This window comes from Puma concolor, chromosome B2 (assembly GCF_028749965.1).
Source record: "Puma concolor isolate L17-30 chromosome B2, mPumCon1.1.hap2, whole genome shotgun sequence".
Classification (NCBI taxonomy): Eukaryota; Metazoa; Chordata; class Mammalia; order Carnivora; family Felidae; genus Puma; species Puma concolor.
The window spans coordinates 117380584-117404232 of NC_141671.1; the positions used below are offsets into that span (position 1 = coordinate 117380584).

Sequence of the window (23649 nt, forward strand, 5' to 3'; positions counted from 1 at the left end):
AGATCTCATTTGTAATTTGTTTCAAGAACAGAGTTATATTTCCCTGAAAGATATTCAGGGATAAGCCCCTAAAGTGTCTCCATAAACACATTTCATTAAATAATGAATTATAATAATAATCAACACTCCTTGGACTTAATTTTTTTTTTATGTTTTATTTTATATTTGGGAGAAAGAGACAGACAGAGAGAGAGAAGGAAAGAGGCAGAGAGGCGGAGACAGAATCTGAAGCAGGCTCCAGGCTCCGAGCGGTTAGCACAGAGCCTGATGTGGGGCTTGAACTCACAAGCAGTGAGATCATAACCTGAGCCGAAGTTGGACATTTAACGGACTGAGCCACCTAGGTGCCCCATCACTCCTTGGACTTAAAAGCCAAATCAAAATAAAATTGAATTGAAATCTCTGTTAATAGTCAATATGACTTTTATTGCCATACTTATTAAATTTCTATAACTTAAAAAGACAGCATTGATTATTACAATTTTTAAGAAACTTAAAGATGAATAGGTTCAAATATCATGGCTTCAGTGTTTTAAATGAAATTCCCTTTTGTAAACCTAAGCATCAAACCATTTTATAACATCAGACTTGTTTAGGACTCAACAATCAGCATAACCAGTTTTGAAGTGTCCCCAGGTATGACAAGAGCTAAGAAACCTTCAGACCAGACCTTATTTGCAAATGTCATATAACTGACAATACCCAGTGGCAGCAATGAGCAACATGTCAGCTTCTATTGACAAAATGTAAAACATCAGATACTTTTGCTATTTGCTTTTATGTATTTTATCTAAATCCATAGTTACTATTTATTCACACAAATAATCAGTTTCTTGCTCTGATGTTTGAATATGTATCATATCCACCCTACTTTGCTTAAAAAAGGGGTTTTCTTTTGAAATATTGACCCAATATTGGGCAAGTATGGTTTTTAATTAATATTTTTCCTTAATCTAACGTTTCAGTGAACTTCACACATGGCATTATCTAGAAATGTAGTTGCTAAGTATACAGCAATTTTGTGAGGATTGAAATAAATTAAAAATCACTGGATCAAAGGAATTCACTGCATCGTAGCTAGCAGCATCAAGAAATTCTGAACGATACGTCAAAATAGGAAGATTTATTTCAGACTACAAGGAGGCGATGAATGATGTTATGACCTCTGGGACAGCCAATATAATTTGGTGCATTAATAACAAATTCAGAAAGAAAAAAAAAACATAAAAGAAAGAAACCCATCAACAGAAAAGATGTCAGCACTAGACTTCAGAAGAAATGTATATGCTTCTGTCAGCTGAAGCCTTAGGGAGAAGTTAACCAAAGGCATCCACCTCCACATGTCCCAGGTCCACAGTGTTGGCACAGACTATACAGTCTATCAAGGCAGAGGAGGCTGCCACAGGCATTAGTTTGTTTTCCAAGAGGGTTAGCTCTTATGTCCTTTGAGTAGAATGAAAAAAGCATACGATTGTAATTAAGAAAAACCATTTCTTCACCTTTCCACAATGCTCATAGATGGTGGCTATCAGCAGTAGGAGGAGGCAAGACCCCCAATTAGTGACAAAATGTTCATTTGATGGTATTATAATTACTACCTGCGTTCATTAAACACCGTTTGGCCAAAGTTTTAGAAAATGGCGTAGGTGTATTTCAAATTGTTTACCAATAGAGATAGTTTAGAATGTTTGCATAATTCTGCGTTGAAGAGAGGTAGAATTGAGGAGGAGCCTTCCTAGAATGTGTGTGTTTCTTTGCTCTACTTACATAGGTTCTCTTTTGTCAACAGGATTCACTGAAATTACCCACAGGTCATATTTGTAAGAGGGAAAAGTTTGTGGAAAAATTATGGCCAAGATAGTACCATGCTACTGACCTTGCACTGGGACTAGTATAGTGCACAAGAGAAAGACCTACACCTAGGTGAACTACAAAACAAACACATAAACAGGTGGGTCAGGGAGGGGGCACAGACAAATTATACTTAATAACTCCCCACCTTTGAAGGAAGCCAATGTCTGTATATAATGTCTATATGTACTTTGATTTGTGTAAATACAACATGAAGTTACTAAGACCAGCATCATGGTCGTCTTCATATTCCAGGGAATTTCACTTCACGTTTCCACATCAACGACTTTTAATGGAGACAGAATGCTGACTTTCATTCCCCTGTTTCTGATTTATTTGAGAGCCATTTCAGCTTTTTTTTTTTTTTTTTTTTGCATATAATAAAGTCCTTTACAAGATACTCTCAAAATGGAAGAGAGAGGAAAAATGAAATGTGGGTGGGGCAAGTTATATTAAATAAGCACTACAGACTTTTAAAATATAATAAATGTACATTTAAAAATAGCTATGTATTAGCAAAAATTGTCCCCAAACCAAGCTTTACTGCTGAGCTAACTTCATAATATTGATTTTTATAAATGCTAGGATAAAAAATGAAAACAAAATCTCATACAAAAAATTCTACCCATGCATTAAAAAAATGTATGCAATAAATTAAATATAAATTCTACCGTAGGGTTCTGGTGGGAAATCATTTTAGCTTTGCTCTCATGATTTATGGATGCCCCTAGAATTCTTTTCATGAAATTATATTCTTTTATTAGATGGTTGATAATTTATTCTTTTTCTATGTATATAGGGCAGCAATAATTTAGTAAGACTGACTTAATTAGATCATCTTAACCCATCGATCTTTGCAACAATAGATTATGATTTAGATACTCTGTCCCCCTCTCAGGAACATTGAGTCATATCAAATACTCCATGTAGAAACTGGAGCTCACATGAGCAGCTCTGAAGGCTGAGTTCCTCGAAAATATTTTATACAAAGTTTGTACTTCAATCATTCAGTTTTATATATAAAACAAAAGAGAAGAAAAAAAATTCTCACAGAAGAAAGAATGACTTCATGACCATCCTGTGAAATAATAATATGCAATTCAATATCATTATATCCAATAAAAAATTCTTCAAAACATAGGTTGAAATAAAACTAGGATAAGCAATAATACTGAAATTAGACTTATTTTCATTTTACATTTATAAAACTGCTTAGATAGATAAAATAAATAGCACAGTCATGAATCTGATGAAGTTAGGGCAAAATTTAAGATTGTTTTGCAATTCTCTTTCTAATTATTAATCTAGTTGTATGTGCACCCAAAAATGCATTTAAAAATTTAATGGAATATAAAAAAGTTACATGAGCCTGTCTGCATTCTTTGGTTTATGGGAAAGGCAGGCAAAATAAGGGCCATACCAAAATATAGCATCAAAATGAATTATTATTAGAGGGTGATTGGCTGAAGTACAAATGCAGCTGAGTCTAAAATCATCAATTAATAAATCAAGTTTAAAAAATTTTAAGTGTAGGCAATACAATATGTGAGCACATTCTTATTACTAAAAACATGGGTTACAAGGTATTTAGGGTAAAGAGACATTCTAATATTTACCCAACTTTATGACATGAGAGATTTTTCAGAGTTTTTGAATCTGAGCTTAGACTTCCCATTTCTCTCATCCATCTATGAAACAATTATGCTAATTATTCTTTCTTACACAATCATGTGTTGGGTGTCTTTTGTGTGTGTGTGTGTGTGTGTGTGTGTGTGTGTAGGAGTTTATGAGCACTTATGTGCTTATTAAAGCAAGGTTTGTTGTCTGAAATATTGTTAAGGCTTCGATTAGGTACAAGTTCAAGCAGGATAGTTGAAGTAATCATGTTTGGTTACCTTAAAAACAAAAAAGTACAATTATCATAAAGAAGTCTTTGGTTTATTCCTTGAAAATTTTAGGAATATAATAATAACTCCATGCATAATTTTAGAACAATACCATTTCCTTCAAAATCTGAGCTAAATGAAGTTGAAAAGCTCTCACTTCCCTTTATTACAACAAAAATAATGGAATGAACTTGGGTCATTTCCACTTTTCAGAGTGAGAGAGCTTGAAGTGATAAGGAGAAACTTCTAGAAACTGTGGTATATTGACCTATCTTATGGCAGTCTCATAGTTGGTAGGCATCAAAACATACATCTGAGCTGAGATATCAGAACTTGAGGGAGATTGGAAACACTTGGGTATGAACTCCATCCTGTTTTCTGAAACCTAAACAAAATTGTGGCCCTATTGATAGGCTGTTCAAGGAGAAGTTTAGAAGGAGATGGAACCTAAGAGATTATCTTATTTAAACTTTTCACACAGAGATGAGAAGTGGAAATCTAGTGGAGTAAACAGATTGGGTAAGGGAACAGTTATTAGTGCCAGGACTGAAAGTTCACGATTCCTCACTCCCAGCTGATCTTTGCCTCCATTCACTAAATAGCCCACTTTTTCCCTTATATGCTTCCATTCATCATGGTAAATTTTGAAAATGAAACGTCTTACATTGAAATAATACATTATTATTATTATCAGAATATCATCATTTGTACATACTTTTGGGAAGGGCACATTTTTGTTGAATCAAGAAATATATTCATTAACATTAATGACAAACTATATGCTACAGTAAATGTGCACATATTATAATATTAATATAAATGTTTGTCCCTACTATTTAATCATTGTGAAGTAACACACATAGAAATTGGACATAATGTAGTTAAATTTCTTAGGTGGTAATAAAATGGATAAAAGATGATGACTTGTCAATATCAATATTTAGACTTAAAGATACAAACTTCAACCTTCTTTTCTATTTAAACTTACATAAATCCATCTAAAAATGAGTGGAATAGGTAAATAGTGCCAATTAAAAAATTTTTTTGACATTTATTTATTTTTGAGAGACAGAGACAGAGCACAAGTGGGGGAAGGACAGAGAGAGAGGGAGACACAGAATCTGAAGTAGGCTCCAGGCTCTGAGCTGTCAGCACACAGCCTGATGTGGGGTTTGAACCCACAAACCATGAGATCGTGACCTGAGCTGAAGTCAGACGCTCAACCGACTGAGCCACCCAGGCGCCCCTATAGTGCTAATTTTAAGGAAAATTAGGAATATGAGGAAAATAAGGAAAATGAAAGATGCTATTATTGGTTTGTAAATGCAAAAAAAAAAAAAACACACTAAGTTTTAACCAAGTGCATTTCATCAATCAATAGGTAAATGATACAGTGTCACAAACAGTGAAAATTATTTTTGTACAGTTGATAGGAAAAACTTTATTTAAACTTTGGTGTAGTTGTTATTTCTCTAAAGTATAAAAACAAAACATTACAGGGATATTTCATCTAGTATTTGATGCTAGTATTTGATGCTACTCTGAAGAATATTAAGCTTTTTTGTTAAAGACAAACTGTTTTCAAAGTTAACCTCGTTAAGAGCACGTAGCAGATTTCAGAATCCAATTCCATTTTGGTTACTCTACGGAAAACTGTAAGCAATTACATAATCCTGTTATATAATTCCCTCTTTTTAAAATAACGAAGTATGAACATACCATCTTCATCAGTTTGAATAATCGTCTCTTCACTCTCTTTCCTGCCTTCTGGATTGGTTAGGATCATCTTGAGGCTGACATTTGTATAAGGTGGCAGATGGTTCACAACATGCTGAGGGGCTTTGGGGTCCATGTCCAAACAGTCTGCCTTGCTCTCATTGTGACCACGGAAGTAATGGTAGCAGATAGTGACATTAAAAGTGTGGCACCGAGTAATGTTATAACCCAAGGATTCCCAGTCCACAGCAATGCGTCTTGCCTGTATCTCAGCAATCTTTAAAGTCTTTGGGGTTCGCATAGGTTCTGAAAAATAAATCAAAGATGCAGACAGCTGTCAACTTTCCAATGAATAATCTTGGCAAAATGAAACACTGAGCATGACATATGTGTAAACCTAGGAAAATTTAGAAGTCATCTTTTATTGTCATTTTCTTTTTTTATTCCTGGTCTTATTCCTGAAAGTTTCAGTCAGGGGCTGTGATTTACCAATAGGAAAAGAAATGTAAAATGTTGGCAATCCATAGTACTCAGGAACATGGCGGAAAAACAAAACTCTGAAAATGTGGCCACAATGCCTTTATGGTTACTGCTGTTGTTACTGCCCAATTCCCTGTCTCTCTTTTTTTTTTTGTCATTACTGAGCAAGTGAATTAGCTAATATATCATAATGGATAAGAGTCAACACGTTCTGCTCTATGATTTGTCATGTCACCAAGCTATGGTGTATACTAATTAGTCTAATTGTAATACTAAACTACCATTTACCAAAAAGTGATGCAGATATTAATTAACATTTATTATCTCAGTAATGATGTTGTTCATCAAAGCAGAAAAATATCTGAGAAAAATGGTGAGAACACATGTGGATATTCACATTGTCATCTATCCTTCTTGATCTCTTTCTATCTTTTTCTAGGAAGCACTCAGGTCTGACAATCCAGTCACTGTCACCCAAACCAAACTGGGAGGTGAATTTCCATTCAACTGGAAAATGCTGGCAGAACTAAACACTCTAAAGACTGGAGTCTATCCATCACTGCTTCCCAAGTGTATTCTTTCCTCATGCAAGACTAACTTTAATCGTCTAACTTAATCAAAATAATTACTCTATGAAAGTCATGGCCATGGCAAAGTCTACATAGTAAACAAACCAACACAGAGCAAAGCTTTAATACATAGATTTGACAAAGAGATTAAAGTCAAGGCCAAGGTCAAAGCCCTGTTTGTATCTTCCTTAACTCACTAAGAATAGTCAATGCTCTTGCTAAATGGAAGTCAGTAGAAGAAAAAGAAGGAAAATAAATAATACAAAAAAGCCCAATTTGGGTGTTTTTATAAATTTTCATTTTTGAGATTAAAATCTCAGTTCTGTAAAAATAATCAGCATGGTATACAGATGGCAAGCCCAAACTGGGATTCCAGTTCAATGTATTATATGTGCCATCTGAAACACACTCTCGTGGCCATTTAAAACTTCAAAAGTACAAAAATACATACATATATATGCAAATTAATCCTTGGTGGAATCCAATGGTTAGGTTTTAAATGCTGTGTGCCAGTCTTCTGATGAATCACAGTATTCAGTCTTCTTATTTTATCACTTTTGTTTTACGTGTTTTACATTAAGCCCTGTAAGTAGGCTAGAAAAAAAGACTGTGGCTTTCTAATCATTAAAAAAAGTCTCTTTATATGTTTAGCTCTATGCTTACAATTTCCCCACCAGGCACGGGAGTGAGGTGATGACACATACAGTTCAGTCCAGTAAGACTGAAAACACATTCTTTGGCACCACTGCCCACAAAGATGACCAGGCAGTTGTAGGCAGTATCATCCTAAAATTCCAGATAAACTTTCTTCCTGTCTGCTAGGTAGCAACCTGACGCAGTTTAGGGGTCATGTTCAGGTTAGGCCATACTTTGTGACAGAATATCCAGAATAACAAAGTAGGATTTCTATCCAAAATACTTGGGAGTATATGAATGAAAATCTCCCATAAAGTAATGAGAACAAACATCAATAGATATTTACTGCTCTGTTTCAGGTTTCCTTTAAATCTACTACTTATATCCTTGAAACACCTCTTATTTTGAATCAGAAATTTCCCCCTTTATAAATTTCTCTATTTCCAAGTCATCACTCTCTTTCATTCTTTTCATTTTATCCCACTGTTCAACTTGCACTTGCTCTGCATTCTAAGACAATTTTAAAAGCATAAAGAAAAGTGTAAAATAAATTGAAGAAGACACAAATAAATGGTAAGATTTTCTGTGCTCATGAACTGGAAGAATTGATATTGTTAAAATGTCCATACTATACAAAGCAATCTGTAGATTCAAGGCAATAACTATCAAAATTCCAATGGTATTTTTCAAAGAAATAGAATGAACAATCTTAAAATTTGTATATAAACATTAAAGACGCTGGAAAGCCAAAGCAATCTTAAGAATGAAGTACAAAGCAAGAGGCATCATGCTCCCTGATTTCAAATTACATTACAAAGCTATAGTAATTAAAACAACTTCTTTCTGACACAAAAACAGACACACGGATCAATGGAACAGAATACAAAGCCCAGAAATAACAACCCATGCATATACGAACTATTATTTACAGCAAAGTAGCCAAGAATATACAATGGGGAGAGAACAGTCTCCTTAATATAAGGTGTTGGGAAGGCTGTACAGCCACACAAAAAGAATGAAACTGGACCATTATTTTGTACCATATACAAAAATTAACTCAAAATAGATAAAAATCTTCAATATAAGACCTGAAACCATAGAACCCCTAGAAGAAAATATAGGCAGTAAACCCCTTGACATAGGTCTTAGTGATGAGTTTTTAAATCAAACACAAAAAGTAAAAGCAACAAAAGGAAAAACACATAAGTGGGGCTGCATAATACTAAACAAAAAGCTTCTATTCAACAAAGGAAATCAACAAGATGAAGTCACCCTACTGAGTGGGAGAAAATACTTGCAAATCACATATTTAATAAGGGGCTAATATCCAAAATATATAAAGAACTCATGTAACTCAATAGCAAAACAAGATTTTTTTGATTAAAAAGTGGGCAGCATATCTGAATAGACATTTGTCCAAAGATGAAATACAGATGGCCAACAGGTACATGAAAAGATGCTCAACATCATTAATCATCAGGGAAATGCAAATGAAAAACATAAGGAGATATCACCTCATACCAATTAACATGACTGCTATCAAAAAGAAAAAATAGCAAGTGTTGGCAATGATGTGGAGAAAAGGGAACCCTTGGGCACTGTTGGTGGGAATGGAAACTAGTGCAGCCACCATGGGAAACGGAATGGAGTTTCCTTAAAAAAATCAAAAATAGGACTACCACATGATCTAGCAATTCCACTTTTGGGTATTTATACAAAGAAAACAAAACATTGGAAAGACACATACACCCCCATGTTTATTGCAGCATTATTTACAAAGCCAAGATATGGAAGTCACCAAAGTGTGCATGTGTATATACATATGTACAGTGGGATATTACTCAGCCATAAAAATAACGAAATCTTGACATCTGTGACAGCATGAATGGACCTTGAGGGTATTATGCTAAGTGAAATCAGTCAGGCAGACAAAGACAAATACCATATGTTTTCTCTTATATGTGGAATATATAAAAAATTTAAAAATAGAAAAGAAAAAAATGAATGAAGCTCATAGATTCAGAGGATAGATTGATGGTTGCCAGAAGTGGGGGTGTGACAGTAGAAGAATGGGTAAAAAGGTTACACATTTATTTGTAAAAGTCAAATTAAAAAATGTAACAGTGCTAGAGATGTATGACATAACTTCATTGGATGGAGTAAGGAAAAATTTTACCTAAGTAACTCAGGAAATTAGTAGAGAGTTTAAGACAACAAACAAACAACAAACAAACAAACAAACAAAAAAAAACAGTGGATATTCCTAGTAATGATTTAAAGTTTATAGATGACTTTATGGTGTAGTCATCATAGAGACCACATTTCTGAACAGCAAATGTAGAGGTCTGTTCAAAGAAAAAGAAAACCTGTCACACCTGTCAGAATGACTAAAATCAAATACACGGGAAACAACACATGTTGGGAGGATGTCGAGAAGAAGGAACCCTCTTGCACTGCTTCTGGGAATGTAAACAGGGACACTCTATGAACCAATAACCACACTACTGGGAATTTATCCCCAAATACAGAAGCATTAATTCAAAGGGATACATACACCCCTAAGTTTATGGCAGCATTATTTACAATAGTCAAATTATGGAAGGAGCCAACTATCCTGGATACATGAATGGACAAAGAAGAGGTGATATATATATATATATATATATATATATATATATATATATATATATGCAGAGTAACATTATTCAGTCATAAAAATAATGAAATCTTGCCACTTGCAACAAGGATAGAACCAGAGTATTATGCTAAGCGAGGTAAGTCAGTCAGAGAAGGAAAAATACCACATCATCTCACTCACATGTGGAATTTAAGAAACTAAACAAATAAGGAAAGGAGGAGAAAAAGAGAGAGAGAGAGAGAGAGAGAGAGAGAGAGAGAGAGAGACAAACCAAGAAACAGACTCTTAACTACGGAGAATGAACTGGTGGTTACCAGACAGAAGATGGGTGGGTGGGATGGGAAAATAGGGGATGGGGCTTATGTGTACACTTATCATGATAAAAAAAACCCCTAGGAACAAAATAATAAATTTAAAAAGTAGACATATGAATGTGAAAAAAGTGGAAATGAAATGTACTAAGGAAAGAAGAAATTATTTAACACTGTATGGACTAACAGTCTTAAGAAGCAAATCTTAGGGATGCCTGGGTGGCTCAGTCAGTTAAGCATCCAACTCGATTTTGATCTCACGGTCCTGAGATCGAGCCTCACGTGGGCTCCGCACTGGGAGTCTGCTTAAAATTCTCTCCATCCCTCTCCTTCTGTCCCACCTGCACATGCACATGTATCTTCTCTCCCCCCACCTCAATAAATTAAAAAAAAAAAAAAAGAAGCAAATCTGAAATCTTCTTGTTATATTACTGACTCTGTATTTCTACGTTTTCTCCTAAGCTAATCATAAAATAATTAAAGAATTTTCCTATTATAAGTTCAGATAATTATAGAAATATATAGAAATGTTCTTCCAACTAATCTTATTGTATTCAATTTCTTTTTGCCTTCTGGCTTCTTTTATAAAACCCATCTATGGAGGACTGCAAACAGGGAATGTATGTGCTATTTAATTCTGCTCTAGCTGAACAGCTATTGGAAATGCTTGAAGAAGTTCTGAACAGCCCTAGAGCTAAGGCAAAGTTTGTACAAACGTGGTGTTTCTCTAGGCTTGGCAGAACAAGACGGGATGCCAATGTATCCAATACTGAGGCACTCAATGTCAGAAGCAGAAGCAACTCACTACCTTCTACTTTCTTAAACTCATAACCAATAGATATATAGATAGATAAATGCTAGATAGCTTAAACACTGTGAAAGAAAACATTAGATCTAAACCCTCAATACTTGTATTTGTATGAGTTGGAAAAAATTATATCTATAAATGCAGTATGTAAAAAATACATAGGGTTCACTTTGAGAGTGAGAATCTTGTTTTAGTGTATTTTTAAATGCTGCTTACTTTGATACTCATATTTTTAAAATTCTCATTTAAAATTAGGGAAGGGTAGCTTTATAAATACTATACATCTGTGTATAAATACTATACATCTGTGTATAAACCACGATCATAATTTCAGTAACCAATACTTTATTAACTGGTGTAAAAAAAGAAAGAGTTGTGAAAGAAATAGTTTTCTAAAAGACAAAGATCCATTCTACAAGGTCAATATGGTATTTTAAAATCTATGCTTATTTCTCACAATGGCTTAAATAAATGCCACAAAATGTACTGTCATTACTAAAACAGATTTAAAATATAATTTTACTTTCATCTAATGTAATATTCAGAAACACACAGCAACAAAGTAAACACACACACACACAGTAAAAAACTCATTTTGAGCTCTATGGCATCTGCAACAACCCAGAGCAAGTCACTGTCTAATTACATTTTCTCTTAATTGGCATGTGCTCTCCCCCCCCCCCCCCGCTTTTTTTCTAGTTTTTACTGAGGTGGGACCTTCTTAGCTATACACACACACACACACACACACACACACACACACACACGTTCATGCATGTATATTTATAGACACATAAGGTACATATATGTACACACATACACACACATACGACAGGCTCTCTGCTATGCAAACCCTCTGAATTCCATGAGGTCTGCTGTGGGTGGGCAGCTACATGCACATAGATTTTTATATTAGAGTATAAATAGCAGAGACTTGAGACTGTTCTACTATGATATTAATTTAGAGAAAATTCTATCAAAGAATTCAACAACAATTACCTAAATTCCTTACTCTGATCCATTATTCTTGTGCCTTACAAATACCTTCATTGTATTTCTGACACATGAATGCACAAATAAAATTTTTAATTTTCTAAATTGAAATAAATAAACTGTCATAGAATAACCTGAAGTAGAAGGATATTTCTGAAAACTCACTATGTTAGATACAAGCTGGGTATAAATGCTGTTTTGAGGACTAAATAATTTGAAGAAATGACCTAGCATGGTGAATGGCACCTGGAGGCATCACAGTAAATGGTATCTGTAATAAGCAGCATAAATAACCATAATGATGATAAAACAATGGCGATCACATTCATTAACGTACTGTCAAGTGTTTTGATATGTATTAAATGTTCTTTCTTCCTAGTTTTTTACTTTCCATTTTCAAATCTTTGTTAAGTATTCCATACAGGTGACTTTATAAAACAGTTCTCTTTCTCTCTCATTTTTGCTTTTCTAGGAAAAGGAAATTTGGGAAAGACACAAGGCATTGAAGAAAGGTGTGGGGCAAAATTTTGGCAGAAATGGGAAAAAGTACAGCACGGGAGCAATCTTCATGCGGTAACAGATCATATGAAAATATTTTGTATAAGTCATCCACCTATTATGAAACAAAAAAAGATTGCCTATTTAACATAAAGGGTACAATACCAGACACTGTGGAGGATGCGGAAGTGAAAGAACAGTAATAGGCCTGAAGGAGCTTAACATGTATTTAGTAAGGAAGGTACCTAAGAAAAAAAAATAAAGAAGTAAGGTGCTATGATGTAAGTGTAAAGATGGTATATGAATAGCATAAAATACTATAGATCTTAACAGATAAGGCAAGAAGAACTACAGTCATAATTTGGGTAAACAGTACAAATCAGAGGAAAACAATGTAAATCCCATTTGGTTGCTGAACAGGTTATCTAGTGGGAGATTATGTAGGAAAAGTTGATTGGGAAAAGACTGAGGATACTTTGGTAAGAGATCTAACTTGATCTAAAATGCTATGGGGAGTCACTGAGCGAACACAAAATTAATGTAATCAATGAAATACTTTAGAAAACTTAATTTGGAGGTTGTATCAAGTGTGCAGGCAGTGGAGGTAGAGAAATCCAAAGATAACAATGTGTTAGGGGAGAACAAGGGGGCAAGAAGTAGTTTGACTTCAATAGAGAATGGAGGTAACTTTGGGTTGGAAAATGGTGAGTAAAGAATAGCTCAAAGTTAACATGGTGAAAAACAAAATATGGTCAAACTCTCTGAAACAGTCTACTTTATGACATCTGTGTTCAACATATACCCTAATCCAACTCTTTCCGTAAGACTTCAATCTGGGGGTTCAGACTGGGTAAAATATATGAGATAAAAACTGAAGACACCAGCAGAGGAATTAAAAAGGTTTAAGGCCATTTGCGATATACTTGGAGGACAGAGTTGGGAGGTTTACACTAAGAAGCAGGTAAAGAAAATTAACTATGAGCAGAATCTAGTCTTTTGCTATCTACGCTTTAGCTAATGAGTCAACTCCTTTTATTAAGTGCCCTGTGAACAGATGTGCAACCAAATTGGCATAAAGCCCTTTTCCATTCATTCATTTCCAATAAATCCTAGGAAAATACTAACCTGTAAATTAAAAAAAAAAATGTGATGAGAAATGTCAGTATTATCTGGCTTTCTTTGTCTTCCCTTCCAAATGTTGATCAGCCAGCTTTACTAACTTTTCTCATCCCATTTTTTCCTTATATTTGTTATCTATTTCCTAATTGTTACAGTGAAAATGGTCACATAAAATCAAGAATAAAAAGAAATGGCAGAAAATTTACCTATCAAATCTATAATCAGGATTATGCAGTTTAAGGAAGTAATATATCACTGCCCTTACTTAAATTCTAAACAGATCAAACTTGGGATTTATGCCTGTAATAATTTTTGTGTCAAATATTTAACCTAACTTGATAGGATAAAATGAAGAATTACTTAATAATTCTCTGAAGGTTAAGAGAAATAAAGGCGACATGAACAGACAGAACATGCTGACTTTGAGTCACCTCTCAACAGCGAGATGATTTAATAAGTGGTTCTAGATAATAGATAAAAGGGAATTCAATTTTTTTTGGTACTGGCTAAACAACACGTGACATGACAGGTCAATATCCATGTCCTTTTGTAGTGATAATCTCTAGTTATTCTGAAAGAGTTGTGAAAACAAAAGCTTTAGCAGCTACAAGAGAATCAAGAGCAAAGATCATATTACCCGAGAATCAGTTTTTAATGATAAAACTTATTATCCAGCTGTCAGTCAGAGAAAAATAGAAGATGTCCCAAAGCTCATGTCAAGAAAAAAAAATCTTGTCAAAGATGTACACAAACTGAGAACACTGAAGCATGACAGCAAGCTCCCGTGCTCCTGGCTGCCTTTTCATCAGAAATCCTAGAAGCTGACTGCAAAGCACAATTTTCATTCCATTTATCAAAACAAATACAAGGAAAGTGAATTTCCTGACTGCCAGGGAAAATATTTGTTAGAGTAAAGTAAAAAAAATATTGAGATGAAATTTCTGAAAAAGGTGAATTAAAAAAAATAACAAGGAAGAAAACATTGGCATACCCTGGAGGAGGAAAAACTTAAGGTCTTTTTGGAAGACATTGTCTTTACTTTTCTCTACCAGTGCTTTGTGTTTTTATCCTTTTCCTTATGGTAAGGATTGAGGATAATCAAGGTTTTACATTGCACATCTTTTCAATCTCATAGCATCATTAGTCTTGCCAAAAAGATTTCATCTCTGCTCCCATGGGTCAAATTGAGTTAATGATAAGTTGGCCAGATGACTTGATTAGTACTGTAACATGAGGGAGCCTCAGGTCCAGGAATAATCACAAACCAACTGTCAGCTCTTCTGGCTTTCTGGCTGTGTTGTTAAAATGACAAGCCTGGACTCAGGGGATATAGAATGACAGGGTGTATGGCTCCCTAGCCCTCCCACAGAGTCACAGTAATATTTACCCAGCACCATCAGAACAATACTGAGCACATCATCAAATTAAACCACAAAATGTCATTTTCACTGCTTTCAAGAATCTGACTGAAGTTTATCAGATAATTCTAATAACCATAACATTTGCATCCTCTCTAAGATAATGCTAAGGAAATGATATGATTTTTTTTTGGAGAATAAGAATACCAGGCTGACAAGGAAAAAAGACAAAGATAATTCTTTTCCAATAGATGAATCTTACTGAAAGTCTTATCATGAATCCTCATCCCCCCCGCCCCCCAAAAAGAGCAGTTGAAAATCTGGGGCCTCTTTAATGGTTTTTTCCTCTTAAATATTTATGTAATAACATTAGACTGTGTTGGAAGAAACATGTGATTACCATCAATGAATCCACTTCCACTTATCTGTGATATTGCATATTCCACTATGTCTTAGAATTTAAATAAAACTTAAATAAAACTCTTTATAGATACCTGCCTATATTTGAATAAAGCACAAAATGGAAAAAGAAAAGGTATTTTTTAACTTATGGAAGAAACAAGAAGGCAGTAATTGACTCCTACTTTAAAAACAAACTTTGGGGTGCCGGGGTGGTTCATTTGGTTAAGCATCTGACTTCAGCTCAGGTCATGATTTCAAGGTTCGTGAGTTTGAGCCCTGTGGGCTCTGTGCTGACAGCTCAGTGCCTGGAGCCTGATTCAGGTTCTGCCTCCCTCTCTCTCTGCCCCTCCCTCTCTCTCCCTCTCTCTCTCAAACATAAATAAACATTAAAAAAATTTTTACATAAAAAAATAAAAATGAGATTTATCTTTTCATAAAAATATTTAGCAACAGCATTAATCAGACAGAAAAAAGTAGGGTGATTTCTATATATAACCCTAAAAAAATGCAATATGGAAACACAATATATAGTATAAAAAATAAGATGGCTTTAGGGGAGCTGTATATAGCGATGACAAAACTCCAAGGAGACGGTCAATGCCTTTTTTTTAAAGTTTTTTTTTTTAAAGTTTATTTATTTATTTTGAGAGAGAGAAAGTGAGCAGGGGACGGGCAGAGAGAAGAGAATCCCAACCAGGCTCCACGCTGTTATTGCAGAGCCCGAGGTGGGGATCAATCTCACAAATAATGAAATCATGACCTGAACCAAAATCAAGAGTTGGACGCTTAACATTCTTAACCGACTGAGCCACCCAGGCGCCACTTCAACGCCTTTTTATCCATAAAAAGAATGTAAGTGACATAGTTCTTAGGTTGTCCAAAAAAATGAGGTAAATTTCTTATATGGCGAGCACACTGTTTGGCCCATAGTATATATGCTTGGAAATTTTATTTTCTGAACAGTAAAGCAAATCATTTCAATACATGTTTAACTTCAAAAGCTAACGAGAATAGAAGCTCAGAACTCAATTCTGTGTAGCAGTTACAATGATGCCCCAATTCCTAACTTCCTGCGTTCACACTATTTGCCATGGGATTTTGCTCACACTGAAGAAGTGGGGTCTATTTCTCCATTCCTGCTTGCTTTGGTCAACAGAATGTGGCAAACGTGATGGCATGCTGGCTCTCAGCCTAGATCCCAAAAAGTCCTGTGAGTTCCTGCTTGTTCTTACACGTCTACCATCACTTCTAGAATAAGAGATACAGGTGGAACAGAACTGAGTTGCCCTAGTTGTAGTCCAGATGTTAGTCTAGATCAGCCAATAGCCAGTCCACCAACAGATCTGTGAGATAGCCAAGATCATCAGAGGCTCCTAGCCAAGCCATTCCAGAAGTATGAGTAGTACATACTTGCTTTATGCCACTTATGAGAAGTTGTACTTAGCTGTTGCTCAGCATTTTGATATAATCTCTATTCCTAATCTTTCTACCTGGCAAATTATCTGAATGTTTGTTTGAAGACTATGTCAGCGATTTCTCCATTGAACAGTATTTTACAAATTTCATTTTTCCATAACGGGTTGTGTTGAGATGCTACACGCTTATTTAGTATTTTTTTGTAATACTAGTAAGTGCTTATTAAATGCTTACCATATGCCAGATACTATGATAGATGATGTATGATTTAAAAATGGCTTTAAATGAATTTGTTTTTGTCTTCATTTCCTGTATGCTCTTTGAGGATAGGTTCATTTGCTCACTATGCTCCCACAGATGCTAATATATTAAATGTTGGACTAATAATTCTGAGTAAGTCATGTCAATACTTTATTCTAAACTATAATAACTGAGCTAGTAGTTTACCTTACTCCGCCACTGAGACATAATATTTATTAAAATTGCTTCATTTGTCAAATCAATATGACTTTGTAGGCATATACAAAAGTGAATCTGTAATTGTTTATTTTTTTTCTTTTGAATGGATAGGTCTGACAGAAAAAGAGTGCATTTACACGTATATTTTTATCCAAACACTTCTAACAATGCTTCGATGCAGAAATAGTACGTTTTCCTCAATGATATAACTCCCTTGTAAACATCTTACATCTGTCCTTGAGTCAGTCAGTGATTTCAAACTAGAAAAATCATTATAAAGTAAAATAGTTAATGAAATGTTAAGACGGCCCATTTTAAGTGAAGCTATCCCCACCCCCATAAACAACATTTACATTATAATGATATTCTAAGCATGTATGGCCCATTTTGCTCCTTATAAAGATTCTGACTTTAATACATCAACTTTGGTCTTTCATTCCTTCTGCAAACTTATGCAATAGACTAATTTGCTTTTGATCCCATTTCTGAAGGAAGAAGAGAAACTTCTAAATTACACAATAAAAAGCTACAGTATACAAATTTCAAAAGTGATAATGGCTATTGATGCACTTTAACACATCATTTGATTTTGTAAAATTCAAGTGTCTGGTAACATGCTTGCTTCAGGGGAATAAAAAGACAGATAAGGACTGCAGGGTTGATGATTATTTGTCCATTTCCTTTTCTGAAGCCACCATTTATTCTATGCTTTCATGCATGATTAACAGCTTGCAGATCCTTCACTTGTAATCAATAGTTGTGAAGTTTTATATTAGGTTTAGAGATTAGACAGCCTTGATTATAAATTTTATCGATTTGTACAGCTTAGCTGCAGAAATCCCTGTACATTTTTCAGAGATTAAATTAAAAGGAGATATATGGCCTACACACACTAGAAATGCCAGTGTGATTATAAGGTGTGACCTCTTTATACTCATTCCTCTAGATGAATAAAACCTATCTAGTGCACTAAAACATGAATCAGCATGTCAACAAGCATCAAGCTGAGATAGTAAACACAGTGAAAATGTGACAAAAAGAATTACTAAACTGCAAGGAAACCTGCCTAAGACTATAATTAATACAGGAGACTTCCAAGAATTAATTGCTTCAGCTCATTTGTGAATTAGGAAATTGACAAAGATAAGAGGAATGAACTCCTTAACTCCTATCTGGAAAATCTGAGCCTGTATTAAAACTGAAGATTCATGATCTCCTAAGATCAAGGAAGAAGGACAGTATTTTTTTAATTACTAGGAAAATAAATATGGTCATTTTAAAGTTAGTGAATAATGACTATAAAACTCATAATTAAATCAGTTTTATGAATATCTCCCCTTTAAAACCTTTTAAAGCACCACTAATATTTTATGTTCATTATCTTAGGTCTGAGATTGTCCAGAAAAAAAAAAAAAAAAAGGAACATTTTACACTCAACAAATATGGAAGGAGGAGCTAATATTTTCCACCTTCAAAATTTTCTTTTCTCTTTTAATTTTCTATTACAGTTTCTCTATAATACAGCTGGATCTCTCCCTGAACTCCATATTCACAAATCCAATTGCCTACCAGATATTGCAACTTGGATGCCTAATGGGTATCTCAAACAAAATCTGTAAAACTGGGCTAGTGCTATTCCACAGCCTTTCATGCGACAGTCTTCCCATCTCCAGAAAATAACTCTGTACTCCACGTATCCAGACCAAAGCCCTGGAGTCATCCAAAGGCCGTTTTTCATTTCACACCTCATATCCATTTCATCATCAATTCTTTCCGTTCTCTCCGCAACATATGTTCAAAATCTGACCACTTGTCACTACTTCTACCACTATTTTTTTAATCTTAGCCACTATCACCTCGGGCTGTAATCAGTCAAACTGTCTCCTAACTAAACTCAAATGAACCACTGTGCTCTCATTTGCCCCCCTTCCACACAGTTGTCAGAGGGACTCTGAAGACCCTTCCAGTGACTGCCCACCTAAGTTAGAGCAAGAGTGAACGTCAGTCATCACAACGGACCTCTGGGTCTTGCACATTCCACTCCCCACCCCATGCCCCTGCCTCCCCCATAAAAGGAGGCATCTAGCTACATAAGAGCAGGGAATGGGACTGAACAACTGTTGAAAAAGGCAGAAATTACCAACCACCTCCAGGATGCAAACAGCCAGGGAAAACCCCGGGGAGCACACATACACTGCTGCCCTAAAATAACCTATAGCTTCAATATAAATCATTCACATTGTGGCTTTGACCCCCACCTTGTGGGGGATGGCCACCATGACAGTTCCAACAAGGACCATACTGGGCCCCAAACTTCCCCTACCCAAAAGTAGGAGGAATCCCTTAGACGATTGGAGGCAACCTCAGTCAGAGACCACCCTGGCTCTGACTCATAACTCATAAAAGTACAAAAAACCAGGACAACCTGACCCCTGGCACAGTTCTCTGCTCTCCCACCTTGAGAGCACACACTCGCTTTGACCACTATTAAACACTTGTTTGCTTAAGAGTTTGGCTGGGTATTCTTTCTTGGCCAAACTCAAGCACTGAAGCCGGGAACAGGACTCATTGCTAACAGCCCCACCCCAACCTCAGGTCCCACTGTCCTCAATCTAATCTACTCTTTAGGCTCGGCTCAAAGAAGTCTCTGGCAGGGGCTTTGGACTTCCTCTTCTCTCGGTCTAAAATGTTCTCCCAAATATTCACTTCTCTCACCCTTTCTACTGCTACACAGCTTTACTCAAATGCCACTTGCTTAGTGAATCTTTCCTTAAACCCTCTTTTTTTAAATCCAAGATCCACTTATGCTTCATTTTCCTCCTTAGCACTTATTGCCATCTAACATCACCTATAATTTAGTTATTAACTTTATGATTTCTTGTTTTCTCATACTAAAATGCTAGGTACAAAAACACTATTCAGGACATATTTGGAGTTGATGAATGAATGGACGGATGAATATATGAATTAATGGATCTTTGCATCTTCCACAGTCAGTAAGTTCCTGAAACATAATAAAATGAGCTACAAATTTTTGCTGATTGAAGGTTACTTTAATAACAGAAAAGCCACAATTAAAATTCCATGTCTGAACTTAGTTATAAAATGAACTTTAAACTACTGACCATATGTATCCTCTAGAAATAGCATTAACATATTTAATGCTTAAGAAGCAAAGTAACAATTTCAGTTTGAATAACAAAAATGTCAAATTACTGGGACAAATCAAGTGACAACAGGGCGAAAAGGTTACTGCAGAATCTTTGAAAAATGAAGGTAGAAAATCTGACAGGAGGAGTATACATTTAATGTTGGAAATTTGAAAAGTACATTAAAAATTTTATCCATCACAAATATCAGGCTAGTATAATGACATTCATTTTAAACTGCCTTTTAGTGTTTTTGATCTTTCAAGTATTTTTCTTATTTTCCCAACTAGAGAGCAAGTTTCTCCAGGGCAAGGAACATATTTACTACCTCACTTATTTCTTATTCAGTGCTAAGCATAGAGTAAGAATGCGATGAATATGAATATATTAACTTTAAGCAATTTTACCCTAAAGGAGTTGTTATGAAATCTAAGGACTTTGAACATTAAATATAAAAATAATCCTCATCAAGGCAGAGAAAAAAAAAATCCTTGAAGTCAATGGATGTTACTTTCAAAGCATAGGAAGAATAAACTTTTGGTAGCTTAGATTATTTGATATTGCAACTTAAAATTTAGATGTTCTCAAGTTTTAATTTGCAAACAATTTATTTTGTTTTAAGTTATACTGTACAACACATGGTGTCATTAAAAGCTTATTAAACATCTTTTTTCATTCGAATGGAGACTTAAAGAATTGTTCTTTAATTACAGCCTGCATCAGGACTGTTTACAGGGTTTCCTGTCTGTCAATCATGCTCTGGGATTCCTGGGGTCAAGAAACTTTGGGCACAGCTTTCATTTATACTAGTCTGTTTCACTGGCTTAGAGCAAGTTTCACAAGAACACTGCCCCAGTCTCTGTGCTTCTACACATGCTATATTACCTAAATGATTGAATGTAGCCATAATGGGAGAGTAAAGACCTCTATTCATACGATAATGTATGTGTATGACACAGGTTAAAGGGAATAAGCTGTGGAATGAGACTTCCAGTTACTTAAGTGCAAATTACTTAAACATCCACATGCATCATTCCTAAATCCATGAAAAGGGGAAAGAACAGTTACTTACTTCAAAGAACTGTAGTAAGGATGAAATAAAATGTTAGTGAAGTGCTTAGAAAAATACTTGGCACACTGTATGAAAAAATGTGGCTATTAATTTTATTGTAATTCTATATTAGGGGTCTACTAACATTACTACTTACAGGAATAAAATCCTGAAGATGTTTGGGAAGAGACTGTTTCTCTGTTCTGTTGTGTTCCCTGCCCCCCCCCCCACCTCTCCGAAACTGGATTACCTGTTATCTGTGGCTATATAATCCATTTTCTACCCCAGATAGAAAATAAAAGCATTCACTTATAATTTTCAAAATGTAAAGTTAAATCGTTTTTGAAAGAAAAAAAAAAAAGCATGGTTTCTGGATTATTTTGCCTGTTTTCAGGTCCTTGAAGATGTATGTGCATAAGATACTAGGGAAAACATCTAACTAGAAATAAAAACAGTCCCCAAATCTAACAGAAATCTAACAAATAGAAAACTTTAAAAAGAATAGATAATGCTTCTAAACATAAAGCTTTTCTGCTAAACTGAATCCCTTGGGCCTACCCACTCATATTCATATGTGAATGCAAACCCTTTCTCTGCAAGTGAAGTTTTCGATATATCATTAAACACTAGTACTGAAAATTTCAAGAATTCTTGTTTTGAATGTAAAGCTAAGGGGAAAGCTGTTTAAAATGTTCTGTTGTTTATTTATCTTCCACACGAATGGTTGCTCAAGGACATTTCCAGCAACCAAATGTCATGATCAAACTAGCTATTTATAATATTCTAAAATACTCTCATGCTTTCTTGGAACATTGTAGTGTGTCTTTTACAAATGTAAAGAGTATTTGGTGAGTACAAACCACCTGAGCACCTAATAAAGGGTACTGTACTATGAATTCTTCAAAACTGGGTTCAGTTTAAAGAAATATCCAAGTAGTGAAATTTTGATTCTTTTGAAATTGTAATGATTTTTCTTGAATATAGGAAGTATAGCCAGTCACCTCCTACTAAATTCTCAGCAGTAAACTAAAGCCAAAAATTCAAATAACTATACTTCAACAATTAAGGTTAGTTATAACTCACTTGGTCTTAGGATTTTTGCTTGCTTGTTTTCTTTCAAAAAAATTACATAATAAATGGAAGGCCTTAAAAAGTCATTAAAGTATAGTAGTCAGCAATTGACGTATGGCTGTCCATCTCATTTCCTTTTTTCTTTTACATGCTTTGAGAATGCATTTTTGTATGCATTTCCTAAAGTCAAGTATAACTCATTTGTCCATTTCATCAAGGAATGAAGTACACCAGAAATATATATTTTAAAGACATTTTGCAACATTTTTCTTACAGCATTCACAGTTTGATTATTATAATCATTTAGGGAATGCTTTTTCAAAAATATCATTCATACTTTCCTGACATCTTAAACACTGTATATTGAAAATATTAACTAAAACACTTATTCAAGTTCATCATCATGTTTGCGTTTTTTTATCTTACTCTCCTGGTAAAGTTAATATTGTCTAACATGATGTTTCTTAGGCTTTTAGAATGTCTTCTTTCTTCCAAGGGAACTGTGCATTTTGCAAAGACAAAAATTATGCCATTTCTCTTTGCATTCATCATTGATTTAAGCACAAGGTCACGTAGTAGATTCTTACTTAAAATTAACCTATTGAATGAAGAATAACTTCTTTAGTTTTCACGAAATGAACACATTAAATGTTTCCTTTAAAGACAATCATCTTATCTTACAGATGCCCCCTGAGTGAGCAGAAGCATGTATTAGGACCTGTAACCCAAAGGAGTACAAGGCAAAAAATGATGGGGAAATAAATGGTACTTATTCAATGCCTTTACATACTAGTTATGTTCAAGTAAACAAACAAATAAACAAACAAATCATCAGTTACTTTCAGTTCTTTATATCAAGAACTGAAACAAAAAAAAAGTGTTAACAGTATGTCAACTTGCCTATTTTAAGTTACACATGTACTAATTCATCACAGTTCTTTTAAAACTATAATGAAAATATCTCTGTTAAAAAATAACACGATGACATTTTGTAAAAGAGGGATTTTCAGGCTTCTGCAATGGAAAGCCTGATTCCTCACTGCCGCTCTGCATCACTGGGTGGAGATTCACATTGGGAGACAGACTTGAGATGACACTGCCTGCTGAGTCAGATAGCAGCCCCCTTCATGGGAACACGCCAAGGACCCTGCAGCAAGAGGCCCCGCTTTTTCTTGGACACAATTGCATTTCTTTTCATTTGTCAACCATCTCATCATGGCAATTTTCTTTTCACTTCA

The 23649-nt window shown here is 34.8% G+C and overlaps 1 protein-coding gene across 9 annotated transcripts in view; it reads right to left on the minus strand.

Annotated features, from left to right (window-relative positions):
• The window catches only part of PTPRK (protein tyrosine phosphatase receptor type K), a 571143-nt gene that overhangs the window by 122347 nt on the left and 425147 nt on the right, over positions 1-23649 (minus strand). For all 9 annotated transcript variants that reach the window (XM_086707798.1, XM_086707791.1, XM_086707797.1 and 6 more), the window contains exon 8: positions 5457-5759. In XM_086707798.1, coding sequence (XP_086563924.1) covers positions 5457-5759 — 303 coding nt within the window. The remainder of the gene's footprint in view (positions 1-5456; positions 5760-23649) is intronic.